The 15,137-nt window shown below is 44.6% G+C and overlaps 1 protein-coding gene across 2 annotated transcripts in view; it reads left to right on the top strand.

Moving 5' to 3' along the window:
* MAN1C1 (mannosidase alpha class 1C member 1) overlaps positions 1 to 15,137 on the top strand; it is a 352,377-nt gene that overhangs the window by 187,569 nt on the left and 149,671 nt on the right. For both annotated transcript variants that reach the window (XM_056795520.1, XM_056795521.1), the window contains exon 2: positions 4,895 to 4,991. In XM_056795520.1, coding sequence (XP_056651498.1) covers positions 4,895 to 4,991 — 97 coding nt within the window. The remainder of the gene's footprint in view (positions 1 to 4,894; positions 4,992 to 15,137) is intronic.

Genomic DNA, 15,137 nt, shown 5'->3' with positions numbered 1-15,137 from the left:
CAAAGGTTGTTAATACAATTATAACCAGTTCTGAAGTCCATCTATCCTCAGCAAAATAGAAAAAAGCTGTTTTTTCATATATGGGCTTATTCACAATAATATTTTTTCAACACAGTTATAGGGGGAAAACAACAGAATTTCAAAACTCAGTACATTCAAAATAAATTCAATCAACCTTCAGTTCACAGAATAATATTCAATCCAGTAATATATGAACTTAAAATCACAAAGTTATATCTTAAACAAAAAATGCAATAGAATACAGATAATTTTATAAACCATTAGAGTCTGAAATGCCTTAGAATATAGCCTTTAGCCTCTTCAAAGTTCCTTGGGGTTTTTTTTTTGTTTGTTTGTTTTTATTTATCCATTTAAATGTCTATTGTCCGAAGGTAGAGTAGTAAAGGCTAGGCTACGGGGTTCAAGGGATCCGTCCAGGGCCCCATAGCTGGGGAGTATCTGAGGCCAGATTTTAACTAGAGACCTCCCATCTCTGGGCCTGGCTTCCAGTTCGCTGGGCCACCCATTTTCCTCCCCAAAGTTAAAGTTGAATCTTTGGGCTGAGTCTGCTCCCAGACAGGCAGGTAAAATCAATGAAACTGCCAGAAGAGTCAAAAATCCTTTTAAACAGCCCATTGCTATTAAGTTTCTGTTTGAAAAGATCTGTTTCTTCTCTTTAGTCTTTTCTATCTTTCCCCTCTCTGATACCCCTGTGGCCAATACCCCCAGCCACGTGGAGGCTTAGCCTAAGGGAAAATTGCCCGCTCTCCTTTCCCTCTGGTCTCTCCCCTCCGCCCACGTGGCCAATACTGTTACCAGCTGGTCGCAATGAGTCCTGAGCGATCTGCTCCAAGGATCTGGGTGATAAGCCGGCTGGGGTCACGCTCGAGGGTCTTAGGTGCAGAAATAGGCAGGCAGCGGGCCGGTGAGAGGCCAGGAGCTGGAGCTGGAGCGGCTGCGGGGGTGGGCAAGGCCGGGACCAGGTACCAGGTGAGGACAATCAGGGCTGCAGGCTGAGGCAGGAAGCGGCGGGACCGAGCCAGGTGGGGTGGGCAGCAGGTCCGGAGCCTGTAGCAGCTTTGCGAGGGTAGAAAACCTTGGCCAGTGAGATATGGCTCAAAAAAAAAATTTCTAGGTACTAGCTATTAAAATTGAATTTAAGATCAGAAAAGAAATCAGAAGACTGAGTTTTTTTCCCATTAGGTCGCCATAACTGTAATGATTAAAATTTAGGGGAGAGGGGGAGACTGAGGCATCTGAGGCAGGTAGAAATTAGTTTCTCTCTACAAGGAGTATTATATTTTTTAGAGGTTTATTAAAGTTAAAGATTAAGAATATACAAGTAAGAAACATGTGCCTAGGCCAAAGGCCTAGACAAAATAACCTCACATCATGGAAGAGACGCCTCTGCTCCAAAAACGGAAGTCCAAAAGCCCCGAGCCCTTCAAAAGCCTTTGCTTAAATATCTTCTCGATCTCGGCCCAGGTGAGATTACAAGGCATTCTGGGGAAGTGGAGCAAAGGCTCATGGGGATTGTAGTCCTGTATTCGAGTCTATTTTTTACAGTGCTGAGTGTGAGATGGTCCCTGCCCTCGAGGAACTTCCATTCTATTCTGTAGGGGCAGACATGGTGATAGCAGAGCGAATACAAAGTTAAAAGTCTACTTGAAGAACATTGCTTTTGAGTTGTGCCTGGAAGGGAAGTTGGGGCTCTAAGAGGCCTGCTTCTTAATCCACTGAGCTACCTAATTGTCCCCTAAATCTTCTTCTTTAAGCCCTTGCCTTCTGTCTTGAAATCAGGATTGTGTATTGGTTCCAAGGCAGAAGAGTGGTAAGGGCTAGGCAATGGGGACGAAGTGACTTGCCCAGAAGTGTCTGAGCTCATTTGAACCTAGAACCTCCCATCTTTAGGCCTAGCTCTCCATCCACTGAGCCACCTAGATGCCTCCCCCACCCACCCACCCAAATGAGCAAGGGAGTGACATGGCCAAACTCATGCTCTAGGAATATCCACTCAGTAGCTCTGGGGAAGATTGTTTAGAGAGAGCAGAGTCAGGGAGACCAGTTAGGAGGCTATTGCATTGTCCACATAACGAAATATAAGGACATGAATTTGAGGTACTTGTAGTGTGAGGAAGGAGAAGGAGAGGCTTGTAAGAGGCTTTGAGATAGTTGCATTTGGTTGGACTTGGAGGAGGGGGATGAGAGAGAATGTAGTATTGATTCTGAGATGAATCACCAACCGAGAGCCCTCCAAGCCAACTGCCTCATCTAAGGAGGCTAAAGCCTAGGAGAGTGGAGTGACTTGCCCAGGGATCCCCAGGTAGCAAATGCCAGAGCCAGCATTTAAGCTCAGCTCTTAGATCTCCGAGTTCATCTCTTTCCCCTCCATCACTTTGCTTTCCCAAGATGATTCCTGAATGGTGAACCTGGGGGACTGGAAAAATGGCAGCATCCTCCACAGAGGGCAATTCTAGAGGAAGGATGGGTCGAGAGTAGGAAGCCTTCATCTTTTTTGTTTCTGCCATCCCATTGGCCACCGCATGAAACTGACTATGGATCCATCATCCTCAGAATGTTTTTAAACACATAAAAGACATAAGATGACGAAGGGACCCAAATTGAAATTGAAATGCCATTTTCAACGCTCCGTTTTGTTTTTAAGCCATACAGGTTCCCAGGCACCAGGTTCAGAACCCCTGGTTCCGAGGGTAGTCTCCGTGAGTTCAGTTTGGGACGGGTTGAGGCTGGGAGCCCAGGGAGGAGCCCAGCCTGGCTTAGCAAAGCTGCTTTGAAGATGCTCTGTGACTCTAGCAGTGTGGATAATCATTGAGAATTGACTCTATTCCATACATTTTTAAATATCTAAACTGACAAATCCTTAAAAAAACAAAGCAGAGGTAGCTTCCTGCTTCTAGCAATCCCCGCCCCCACCCCCTTCTTCCTTCCTTCCTTCCCTCCCTTCTCTTCTCTGGCAGGTCTTTGATTTTCCAGCAGGATGGCTTCCTCCCCCTCCTGCACGCCCCTGTACCACCTTCTCTGCTGCCTTTTTATACTCCTAACAGCTTCCCAGGGCCGCCCACCTCCCTTTCCTTTTTGCAGAGCTCCCGCAGGTCTTGTCTGCCTTTCTGCAGGAAGCCCGTCCGGACTGGGGTGGGGGCTGCTGGGAACCACCGAGCTCGTCTCCCTCAAACAGCCAGGGTCAAGCCACAGTTTCCCCCCGGAGTCTGGCAAGCAAAGCGAGCAGAAAAGCAGAGAGGCATCCAGTGAAGAAACCCAAACCAGAGTTGGAGGCAGAGGCAGCAGGGTAGAAAGAATTCTGGATTTGTGCCTAGGCAAAAGCATCGCCTTTCTCTGACTGAGCCGCCCTGTGTGACTCTGGACAAGTTATTGTCCCTCAGGTCCTTCCTTTTACTTCATCAGTAAACTGAGGCAGGACTAGAAGACCTCAAAGGTTCCTTCCAGTTTTCGATTTTGAACTCTGTGATGGCAGATGAATTACTACCCCTGTCTGGGGCTGAGTTTTCTCCTCCTGCAAAATGAGAAGGTTTGATTAGGTGACCTTCCGGGCTTTGACAGCACAGGTTCCAGATGTGATATCTCCTCCCTTTGGCAGCCCAGGCAGCTCTTTGGACCTCCCATAGGACCCTTTTCATGCCTTCCCTTGAATTAGGATTCTTTGTGTGTTATTAGGATAATACAAGGCATCTCCAAAGTCTTCATTTGTTCATTTTTTGTTTTTTAAATGAACCCTGACCTTCTGTCTTAGAATCAATACTAAATATGGCTCCCATGGCAGAAGAGTGGTAAGGGCTCGGCAGCAATTGGAGCTAAGTGACTAGTCTAGGGTCACACAGCTAAGGAAGCATCTGAGATCATATTCGAACCCAGGACCCAGCATCACCAAGCCTGTCCGAGCCATTTAGGTGCCCCTTTAGTTAGTTCAGTTTTGATCGCTTTAATAGCTAAAGACTATGCGAAGACTTTTGGGACACCCTGTGTAGTGCTTAAATGTTTGCAGAGCACTTTCCTTACAATCCTGTGAGGTAAGCAGCATCCCCTTGCAGCAGGACCCCCACTTTATATATGAGGAAACTGAGGTTCAGAGAGGGGAAATGGCTTCTCGGTTTTCACCCATCTCTCATCCTTTACCCCCTGTTGATTATTTTCTTTTTATCTAACACACATACATACATATTTACATTTGCACAAATACATCTTTTTTGTACACTGTATGAATAGACTATGAACTCCTTGAGGATAGGGTTTGTCTTTTGCCTTTTTTTGGTCTCCTCAGTGCCTAGCACATAGTAGATACATATCAAAAGATCCTAATTTTAGGACTGGAAGTGTCCTTAGAGAAGAGAATAAATTACCATCAAGGGTAATTTATTATTATTTTTTAATTGTATCTAATTCTCTGTGTCCTCATATGGGGTTTTCTTGGCAAAGATTCTAGATTGACTTGCCATTTCCTCCCCTAGCTCATTTTACAGATGAGGAAACTGAGGCAGACAAGATGAAGTGACATGCTGCAGGTCACACAGTAAGACAGTCTCTGAGGCAGTATTTGAACCTAGGACTTCCTGACTCCAGGCCCAGGGCTTTCTCCAGCTGCCTCTTCTTTAAGGCTCAGCTCAGGTACCACCTCCTACATGAGGCCTTTTTGGTTTTCCTCCCCCCAATTACTAGGACTCTTTCCCCTCAAAATGACTTTGTATTTACTGTGTCTATATTTATCTGTGTACATGTTGTCTCCATCCTACTGCTTCCTTATATTTTTGTAATTATTCCCACTGCAAATATTTGTCCCAATCTGATTCCATGCTGCATTTCAATGGACCAGAGGCGGAGGTGTTCACCAAAGTGTTTTGTGTCCTCGTGTTTCTTGCAGATGATGCAGTTTGCCTGGTATAACTACAAGCAGTTTGCGCTGGGGAAGAATGAGCTGCGGCCAGTGACGAAGAATGGCTACACCGGTGGCATGTTCGGTGAGGGGCTGGGAACACTGTGATTTGGGGAGAAGCCAACCAACTGTGGTGGCCACACACTGTGGCTTAGACATTACTCTTCCCACTCCTTATTCTTCCCTCTGTCTCCCTTCTGCCCCCCTTGGTTCCCCCTTTCCCTTTCCATCTTCTCTCTTGCTTCCCTCCTCCTCTTCTCTCCTTTCTATCTGTCTCTCTTGTCTCTCCCTCCCATTCCCCTCTTCCTTCCTCTGTCCCCTCTCTCTTCCTCTCTGTCTCTCTCGTCTCTCCTTCCCATTCCCCTCTTCCTTCCTCTGTCCCCTCTCTCTTCCTCTCTGTCTCTCTGTCTCGTCTCTCCCTCCCATTCCCCTCTTCCTTCCTCTGTCCCCTCTCTCTTCCTCTCTGTCTCTCTCTCTCATCTCTCCCTCCCATTACCCTCTTCCTTCCTCTGTCCCCTCTCTCTTCCTCTCTCATCTCTCCCTCCCATTCCCCTCTTCCTTCCTCTGTCCCCTCTCTCTTCCTCTGTCTCTCTCTCATCTCTCCCTCCCATTCCCCTCTTCCTTCCTCTGTCCCCTCTCTCTTCCTCTGTCTGTCTCTCTCATCTCTCCCTTCCATTCCCCTCTTCCTTCCTCTGTCCCCTCTCTCTTCCTCTCTGTCTGTCTCTCTCGTCTCTCCCTCCCATTCCCCTCTTCCTTCCTCTGTCCCCTCTCTCTTCCTCTCTGTCTCTCTCGTCTCTCCTTCCCATTCCCCTCTTCCTTCCTCTGTCCCCTCTCTCTTCCTCTGTCTCTCTCTCATCTCTCCCTCCCATTCCCCTCTTCCTTCCTCTGTCTCCTCTCTCTTCTTCTATCTCTCTTGTCTCTCACTCCCATTCCCCTCTTCCTTCCTCTGTCCCCTCTCTCTTCCTCTCTATCTGTCTCATCTTCCTCCTTGCCCTCCCTCCCAACGTCTCCCTCCCAACAGAATTGATTCTGCTCCATTCTGGCCACCATATTGTATGAGGAGAGTAACCACCTATAGGGTGGCCTGGATGGTGCAGGGCTGGGCATTCATGGTTCGGTTGACAACTGTTCATTTGCCAGTTGTTACAGTGGCCAGAGTAATGGTATTAGAGTCCGGAGTATCTCTGTCCTAATACTGCCTCAAATGTGAACGTGTTCTGTAACTCTGGGCCATTTGCCTACCCTTTCTGGTCCCAAATTTTCTCATTTGCAAAATGAAGATGCTGTACCCCCTGGCCTCTAACATCTCTTCCAGCTCTAAATCTGTGATTCAGCTGTGTGCAGAGAATTGTGCTGCACCCTGGGAAGCAGAGACAGGCTAGATAAGGAACAGTTGGTGTCCACATGGAGCTTATGGAAAAAAACAAAGACAGATAATAACTCTAACAAATGATAGCGTGCTTTCCAACCCTGTCTTCTCTCCTAAAGCCTCCGTTGGCATTTCTTCTCCAAACCCTCTAAGCTGAAGACTTTGTCTCTTGGTAAAATTGAAGCCATCACCAAAAGTTCCTTTCGCCTTATCTAGCACCATTCTGACATCATCCCCCCATTGTTTTCGCTTCCCTTCAGTCTCAGATAATAATTGCTAAGTCCAACCTCTCTACATACACCCATGACTCCATCCCTTCCTGGGTCTCCCAGAAGATTACTCCACCATCACTCCCACTCTCTAATCTTCAGTTTGTCTTTATCTATTGGTCCCTTCCCTGCCACCTACCAACAAGCACTAGTCTACTCCATTCTTAAAAAACTCTCATTTGACCTGGCCATTCTATTGTTCTATATCTCTCTCAGTTGAACTTGAAAAAGTCATCTGCAAGTAGTGCCTCCACTTTTTCTCTTCTCACTTCTAAACCTTCTTATAGTCTGGCTTCTGACGTCTGGTTTCTGTTTCACCAACACTGTTCTCTCCAGAGTTACCAATGATCTCTTAGTTGCCAGACCCATTGGCCTATCCTCAATTCTTATCTTTCTTGACCTTTCTGCAGCCTTTGATGCTGCTGACCATTTCCTCCTGGATTCTCTCCCCTCTTTTGAGTTTTTCTGACTTTGCTTTCTCTTGGTTCTTTTCCTACGTGTTTGACAGTTTCTTCTTAGTCTCTTTTCTTGTATAGTCATCTATATCAGTGATGGTGAACTTTTTAGAGACTGAGTGCCCAAACTGCAACCCTCACATTGCATGTGAGCTCCCTGCCTTATCCCAGACAGGGGAGGGAAGAAGCACTCCTATTGGGCTGCTGGGCAGAGGGGTGGGTCACGTGAGAAACGTCCTTAGGTGTGTGTGGAGACGGGGAAGGAAGCAATTCCCTCTGGTATGCTCCAGCACACATGCCATAGGTTCACCAACATAGATCTTTATCATAGCAATGAACTGAGAATGTTCACCAAGGTTCTGTCCTAAGCCCTCTTCTCTTTCCCCTCTGTTTTCTTAAATTTGATAAACTTATCAGTTCCCATAGGTTCAGTTGCCATTTCTATTCAGATAATTTCCAGATCTCTATATTCAGCTCTTGTTTCTCTTGAGTTCCAATTGGGCAAACGAGTATTTAGAACTGGATTTCCATTAATTATCTCAAATATAAAAAATGAAACTCATTATCCTTACCCCTAAAACCCTCCCTCTTCCTAAATTTCCTTTTATTAATGAAGGTACTACCACCCAGTCACCCAGATTTGATACCTTCATGTTATTCTTTACTCCCTTCTCTCATTTGTCCCTCCTATCCAACAGTTGCCAAACTTTATAATTTCTTTCTCTAAAACATCTCTAATGTTAAGATTAAAATTCTCTGGAGATTGTATCTTAATTTTAAATTATTTATTAAATAAATTAAAAGAGCAGGTCAGAGAAAGAAAAGGCCTCTTGCCAAATGTGACTGGCCGTTCCTTTGCCAAGCCTTCACCAAATCTAGGAACCATGCCTACACTCAACTCACTCTCAGTTCTCAGCCAAAAAGACCCAATTACTTTTCCTGACCCAAACCTATACTCTGAGTCCCTTTTCCCAAGGCCCTCTAATTGGAGGGTTCTGGACTTCACTTCTAGACACCAGGAAGTCAAAATGGATAAGAGGTAAGGGTCTTCTGGATGCTAGGGAGTCATGAGACCTCCAGCAACCCCTGCATGTCTGCTCTTCTTCTTCCTCTCAGTCTTGATTTGATCAGAGGGTAGGACTGGTTATAGTTTAATCCAATCAAGATCAATCCATTCAAACAGTGTGTTAAAACTCCCTTTAAAATCCAAGGCTGATTTTAGAGTACCAAGAAAAAGAAAAGAGGTATAGAGTAGTGTTGAATTCTCACACTAACACAGTCTTCTCTCCACTCACATAGCCACTTTAGGTGTGCCTCCTACAGAAAGAATGAAGGAGCTCCTCAGAAGGAAGGCAGATTTAGGGTAAAAGACAAATTCTGTTTGGGATACTTGGAAGTTCCTATAAAATATACAAGTAGAAAGATCCTAGAAAAAGGACTGATCAAAGAGAATAGGGCTATTCAGCCTAGGAAGGAGAAAACTCAAGTAGGAGACCTGTGTTCAAATCCTAGCCTTGCTGCTTCCTCATGATTAGAACTGCACAATCTATCTTAAGGGCACTCCTCCAAGAAGTTATCTCCTATGCATATGCTCAGATCACACAAGATTCCATAGTTAATGCAATCACATAAGATAGTTTCTCATTTTGGCAACTGTTTTGCCTAGGTGATAAATTAAAGTCAATTTCTTTACTATAAGGACTGGCCTGCAGTCCCTATATATTTTTACCTGTGGGTAATAACCTGAGGAGAAGGGAGACTGAAGGAAAGAGGTGAATAATAAAGACTCAGAGACAACACATTAAAGCATATGGGGAGAGGCGCGATCTCCTTAATATTTCCCTTGGATAATTAATTAAAGGGAAACATGAGGAATAAGAAAACAGGTGGGGAGTAAGAACTCCCTAATGCCTCCTGTGGACGAGAGTGTCCGAGGATTAATAGGAAGCATGGGGGCGATAGCATCGCGAGGAAAGAGAGATCAGCAGGTAAAAATTAGGACAGAGCACTCCAAAGATCCAGGGAAGTAAGAGAGAGATTCGCACTTGTTCCCCAGTATTTATTGGAGGTTTTAGGAATGTGGATTGGGAGGTGATCAATGAATACATAACATGGCATAGGTTTTAACATTGGTTGAATTGACAATGATGAGATCAAAGAGGTGGAGATTAACCTGGCATGTGCCTTTCAAAGGAATGTGGTCTGACAAGGTGTGACTGTAACCTCTATACAATGATCATTAACTGATCTGACCATGTATCTGGTAAATGAACATATATGATACAATATCAATACATCCACCATACTTCCCAGATGCTAACATGCCTGGTATGCTACATTTACCTTTATCCATGTTCTGTTTTCCCACATAATTCATTTGATGAGGTTAGGCTAGAACTCTGTAAATCACATATAGTGGTTCTAGTTTGACCTCAGTTTGAAAGTTGATCTGACTGCACAAAGATGGCGTATGTAGCAAACCTGCTGTTGCTTCAGGCATAGCTACTAAAGACCCAGAAAAAGAAAGTTCTTTCCATGAAAGTCCTTGACCCTCTCCCATAGTTAGCATTAGAAACTGATATGATTTTATCAGTTTCTGATGACATTAAAGGACATTAAACATTATTAAATGGGCATCTACATTAAATCATTAAATAGAAATAGAAGAAAAAAGCTATCGCCCTCCGCTTTGCCACAATCCCTAAGGATCATGGGACCCTTTCCATCTGAAACCTCCTGTATGGGTGGCTTCTCCCCTTAGAAGAATGTGAGCTCCTGGAGAGCAGGGGCTGTCTGACTTTTCTGTTTGGCTGGCTGGCCCTTAGCATGGTGCTTTTTGCACAAAGTTAGCCCTCAATAAATGGTCCCCCGACTCTTATTTATTTCATTCATCCATTTAGAAACAATTCCCAAATAACAATCTTGTCAAGTTCTTTGTAGAATTTCTCTGACTTCAAACCATGTGATGAATGTGGGGCATCCATTGAAAGCATCTTCATTATGGTCTTTTGGGTTATACTCATCATGAGTGCTAAGAGGCAAGATGACTGAGTGTCTTGTGAAATGATATTTCTTATTGCCTTTGAGTGTATGATGAAACCAACTCTTTTATGGTCTCTCCAAGGGGAACTTAAAGCTAAATGGAAAGATAGCTCACAACTTCCTTCTGTCTTCTGGTTTATTTATGGCAAGAGCACCAGTATTGATGTGATTTTGTTCTTCGAGTTGGCCAATGGCCTCTCATTGATCATGGCACAAAGATCTCACATTCAGAGCACCAATGGTAAAATTAATGTTTATAGATACTTTAAAAACTAAGATTCAAGATAGCCCTGTTTCCCTTTTTATCCACTGTCACTGTGGAAACAGAAGGCTGGATTGAACCAGAGAAGATCAAAGGCCATTTTATGTTTTTCTTCCATGGTTTGCCTTGGCCATGGAATTCATCCCTTAAGGACTAATGATGAACCTCTCCATACTTAGCTAAGCTGCTTCACTCATAGGGGACCCAGGTGGTCACTAGGACTATTCTTGAAGTCTTTTTGGCTTGGTATAATCAGCCATGCATTGCTGCCATGATTTTAGTAAACCCCTCCATGTCAAGATGAGGCATCAGACAGAGCAGGACTTTTTATGGAAGAAGGATGAGGAAAATTGGGCATCAGGGGTGATGACTTCAGTCCATCAGGAAGCATTTATTAGGTACCTACTATGTACTGGTTACTGTGATAGGAACTGGGGGTACAACAAAATGAAATAATCTTTGCTTTCTAAAGCCAAGGTCACACAGTGACCATGTACAACCATTTTTTATTATCTCTTTGGGGTACCACCTAATAGTGGTATTGCTCAATTCCAGAATTCTTAAGATTTGTCTAGCTCTATTTTCTGTTTTCCAGAAATATTTTGAGGTCCTCCATCATTCTGTTCTAAGGTCTCTCCCAGCTCTGACATTCCCTGTTCTAAGGTCTCTCCCAGCTCTGACATTCTCTGTTCTAAGGTCTCTCCCAGCTCTGACATTCTCTGTTCTAAGCTCTCTCCCAGCTCTGACATTCTCTGTTCTGAGGTCTCTCCCAGCTCTGACATTCTCTGTTCTGAGGTCTCTCCCAGCTCTGACATTCTCTGTTCTGAGGTCTCTCCCAGCTCTGACATTCTCTGTTCTAAGGTCTCTCCCAGCTCTGACATTCTCTGTTCTAAGCTCTCTCCCAGCTCTGACATTCTCTGTTCTGAGGTCTCTCCCAGCTCTGACATTCTCTGTTCTGAGGTCTCTCCCAGCTCTGACATTCTCTGTTCTGAGGTCTCTCCCAGCTCTGACATTCTCTGTTCTGAGGTCTCTCCCAGCTCTGACATTCTCTGTTCTGAGGTCTCTCCCAGCTCTGACATTCTCTGTTCTAAGGTCTCTCCCAGCTCTGACATTCTCTGTTCTAAACTCTCGCCCAGCTCTGACATTCTCTGTTCTAAGGTCTCTCCCAGCTCTGACATTCTCTGTTCTGAGGTCTCTCCCAGCTCTGACATTCTCTGTTCTAAACTCTCGCCCAGCTCTGACATTCTCTGTTCTAAGGTCTCTCCCAGCTCTGACATTCTCTGTTCTAAGGTCTCTCCCAGCTCTGACATTCTCTGTTCTAAGGGTCCATCTAGTTCTCATCTCAATACCGTTCCAGGAATGTCATTACGATTCTAAGCACCGGAGGCAGGACTCAAAAATCAGGCTTTCTAATTCGTGGCCCAGTACTCTCTCCGCACTCGACTGCCTCCTGAGAGCTACGTCTAATGTGTGATCGAACATTCTGTAGGCATTTGGTCAATGTTTTCTGACCCAAATTTTCTTTCTTTTTCTTTCTTAAAGAGAAAAGTGTTGTGTAGCTTCCTTAAGGCAAGAATCCTAGCATTGAAAGGAACCTGAGAAATCACCCAGTTTAACACATGTTCAAGCAGGAGTTCTCCCCTTTTCTCAGTCTTTCCTCCCTGCAGTGACTGGGAGATCTAGTTATCCAAGCACTCCAAGAGGCCCTTAAATGACAGAGACCTGTTTCCTCCTGAGGCAGCCCAGTGTACTTTAGGGCAAACCTGCCAGTTGGCTTTTTCCTTACAGCCAATGGTAGCTTTGACTCACTGATGCTATAAATATTTCACATGCACACAGTTTCCATGTTGTCCCCTTCATTGGACTGGGAGCTCCTTGAGGGCAGGGACTCTGCCTTTGCCTCTCTTTGCATCCCTGATGCTTAGAATGCAGAGGAAACACTTCATAATAGTCTTATTATCAGACTGAATGACCTCCTGCTCCAGGTTCAGTCTTGTAGGGTCAAGCAGAATGACAAATTGCTCTTCCCAAGGGAAATGCTCCGGACACATTAATAAAATTAACATGGAAGCTGGGTGTCGAAGTGAGTAGAACACTGGGTCTGCAGTCAGCAAGACTTGAGTTCAAATTCTGCCTCAGACACTAGCTGGGTGACACTGGGCAAGACATTTGACCCCTGTTTGCCTCAGTTTCTTAATCTGTAAAATGGGGTTGATAATAGTTCATAGAACCCAGAGTTCTTATAAGGATCAAATGAGACAATATTTCTAAGGTGCTTTACAAACCGTAAAGTGTTATCTAAAGGCTAACTAGGATGATAATGATGTTGACAGTGTTATTGATGAGTTTGGTTCCCCCAAAACACCTGAGTCTAACTGCCATTTACTTTATAATAAAATAACAAAATTTACTTTATAAAAATTACTTTATAATAAAATGAAATAAAAATATAATTTAAAAATTTAAAAGTCTCATCTGGGTCCTCAGTTTCCTCATTTGTAAAGTAGCGAAAGTGATAACAATAATGATATTGATGAAAAATAATAATAGTAAGCATTTATATAGTATCTACTATGCTAAAAGCTTAAAAATATTATCTTATTTTATCCTCACAACAACTCTGGGAAGTATGTGCTGTTTTTATCCCCATTTTACAGATGAGGAAACTGAGGTCAACAATGGTTAAGATAATATTTGTAAAGAACCTGGTGAACCTTAAAATATAGCGAGGTAAATGTTATCAAATGAGAGGATGTTTGTGAAGTCCTTGGCAAAGTGCCTGGTACATAATAAATGCCGTATCAATGCTAGCTATTATTTTTATTGTTATGTTATCATCCTCATGGCTCCTTAAGACTAAATATCCCCAGGTCCCTCCATCAACCCTGCAGCCCTCCCCCCATCCCGGTCACACTCCCCTTACTAACGGCCTCTGGATTCTAGAAGAAGCTCCCCTGGCAGTTGCAGTTGAACAGGAGAGAGTTAAAAAAAGAAACCACTTTCCACACAAAATTGCTCAAGACACAGACATTGGTTTGAAAAACAGCCTCCCCAAAAGGTCCTGCCCCCAGTGCGAAGCTGGTGGGAGGAGAAAGACGCCAATTTACTGAAATCCTGCAGACAGAGCAGGCTCCTGCAAACAAATCATCCCCACTGCAGTTCAGAGAAAAGATCTCATCCAAGAACAGCAACCCAAGTGCCCAAAGTGAACTCATTAACCTTCCCAGCAAGCCAAGCTGCCCTCCCCCCATCCCCTGCTGCGGGACCCAGGAAGGGAGCATCCCCAGAAATAAAGACGAGGATCCAAGAGCATTCAAGCTGGGAAGGAGCCTTAGAACGCAGAATGTCCATGTTGGCAGGGACTTCAGAATGAGGTATGAGGACATAGAATGTTAGACCGCAAAGGGGCCTTAGAATAGAAAAATTGTGAGCTGGAAGGGAGTTGAGAACAGAGAATATTAGAAGTGGAAGGGACCAGAGAGTGTAGACAGTCAGGACAGGGAGGACCCCGTGGAAAGGAAAACTGAGGCAGCGTCTCAGCAGGCGGCACCTCTCCTTTTATCTCACCAGCATCCATATTCCCTCTATCCCTTCAACTCTTCCATTCCCTGTTACAAAACCTTCCTTATCCCCTGGACCTCTTCCATCCTCTACAATTCCTTTAAAAATTACAACCGTTAGAAAACAGAGTGTCAGAGCTGGGAGAGATCTTAGAACAGAGAATGTCAGAGCTGGGAGAGACCTTAGAACAGAGAATGTCAGAGCTGGGAGAGACCTTAGAACAGAGACTGTCAGAGCTGGGAGAGACCTTAGAACAGAGAATGTCAGAGCTGGGAGAGACCTTAGAACAGAGAATGTCAGAGCTGGGAGAGACCTTAGAACAGAGAATGTCAGAGCTGGGAGAGACCTTAGAACAGAGAATGTCAGAGCTGGGAGAGACCTTAGAACAGAGAATGTCAGAGCTGGGAGGGACCTTAGAACAGAGAATGTCAGAGCTGGGAGAGACCTCAGAACAGAGAATGTCAGAGCTGAGAGAGCTTAGAACAGAGAATGTCAGAGCTGGGAGAGAGCTTAGAACAGAGACTGTCAGAGCTGGGAGAGACCTTAGAACAGAGAATGTCAGAGCTGGGAGAGACCTTAGAACAGAGAATGTCAGAGCTGGGAGAAACCTTAGAACACAGAATGTCAGAGCTGGGAGAGACCTTAGAACAGAGAATGTCAGAGCTGAGAGACCTTAGAACAGAGAATGTCAGAGCTGGGAGAAACCTTAGAACACAGAATGTCAGAGCTGGGAGAGACCTTAGAACAGAGAATGTCAGAGCTGAGAGAGCTTAAAACAGAGAATGTCAGAGCTGAGAGAGCTTAGAACAGAGAATGTCAGAGCTGGGAGAGACCTCAGAACAGAGAATGTCAGAGCTGAGAGAGCTTAAAACAGAGAATGTCAGAGCTGAGAGAGCTTAGAACAGAGAATGTCAGAGCTGGGAGAGACCTTAGAACAGAGAATGTCAGAGCTGGGAGAGAGCTTAGAACCCAGAATGTCAGAGCTGGGAGAGAGCTTAGAACAGAGAATGTCAGAGCTGGGAGAGAGCTTAGAACCCAGAATGTCAGAGCTGGGAGAGACCTTAGAACAGAGAATGTCAGAGCTGGAATGGACTTTGGAACATAGAACATCAAGGCTAAAAGAGACCCAAAAGGTACGTTGTTAGACCATAAACTGTACAGTGTCTGAGCTGTTCTAAGGGGCCTTAGAGCAATAATTCAATCATCTAAGAGTGCATTCTGGGAACAACGGCACATAGACAGGAAAGGAATGTTGTGTAAAAGGGACAGCCAA

Source organism: Monodelphis domestica, chromosome 4, assembly GCF_027887165.1.
Source record: "Monodelphis domestica isolate mMonDom1 chromosome 4, mMonDom1.pri, whole genome shotgun sequence".
NCBI classification, from domain to species: Eukaryota; Metazoa; Chordata; class Mammalia; order Didelphimorphia; family Didelphidae; genus Monodelphis; species Monodelphis domestica.
Note: the sequence above shows the minus strand (reverse complement) of the source record. Positions and strands in the feature narration are given on the sequence as shown.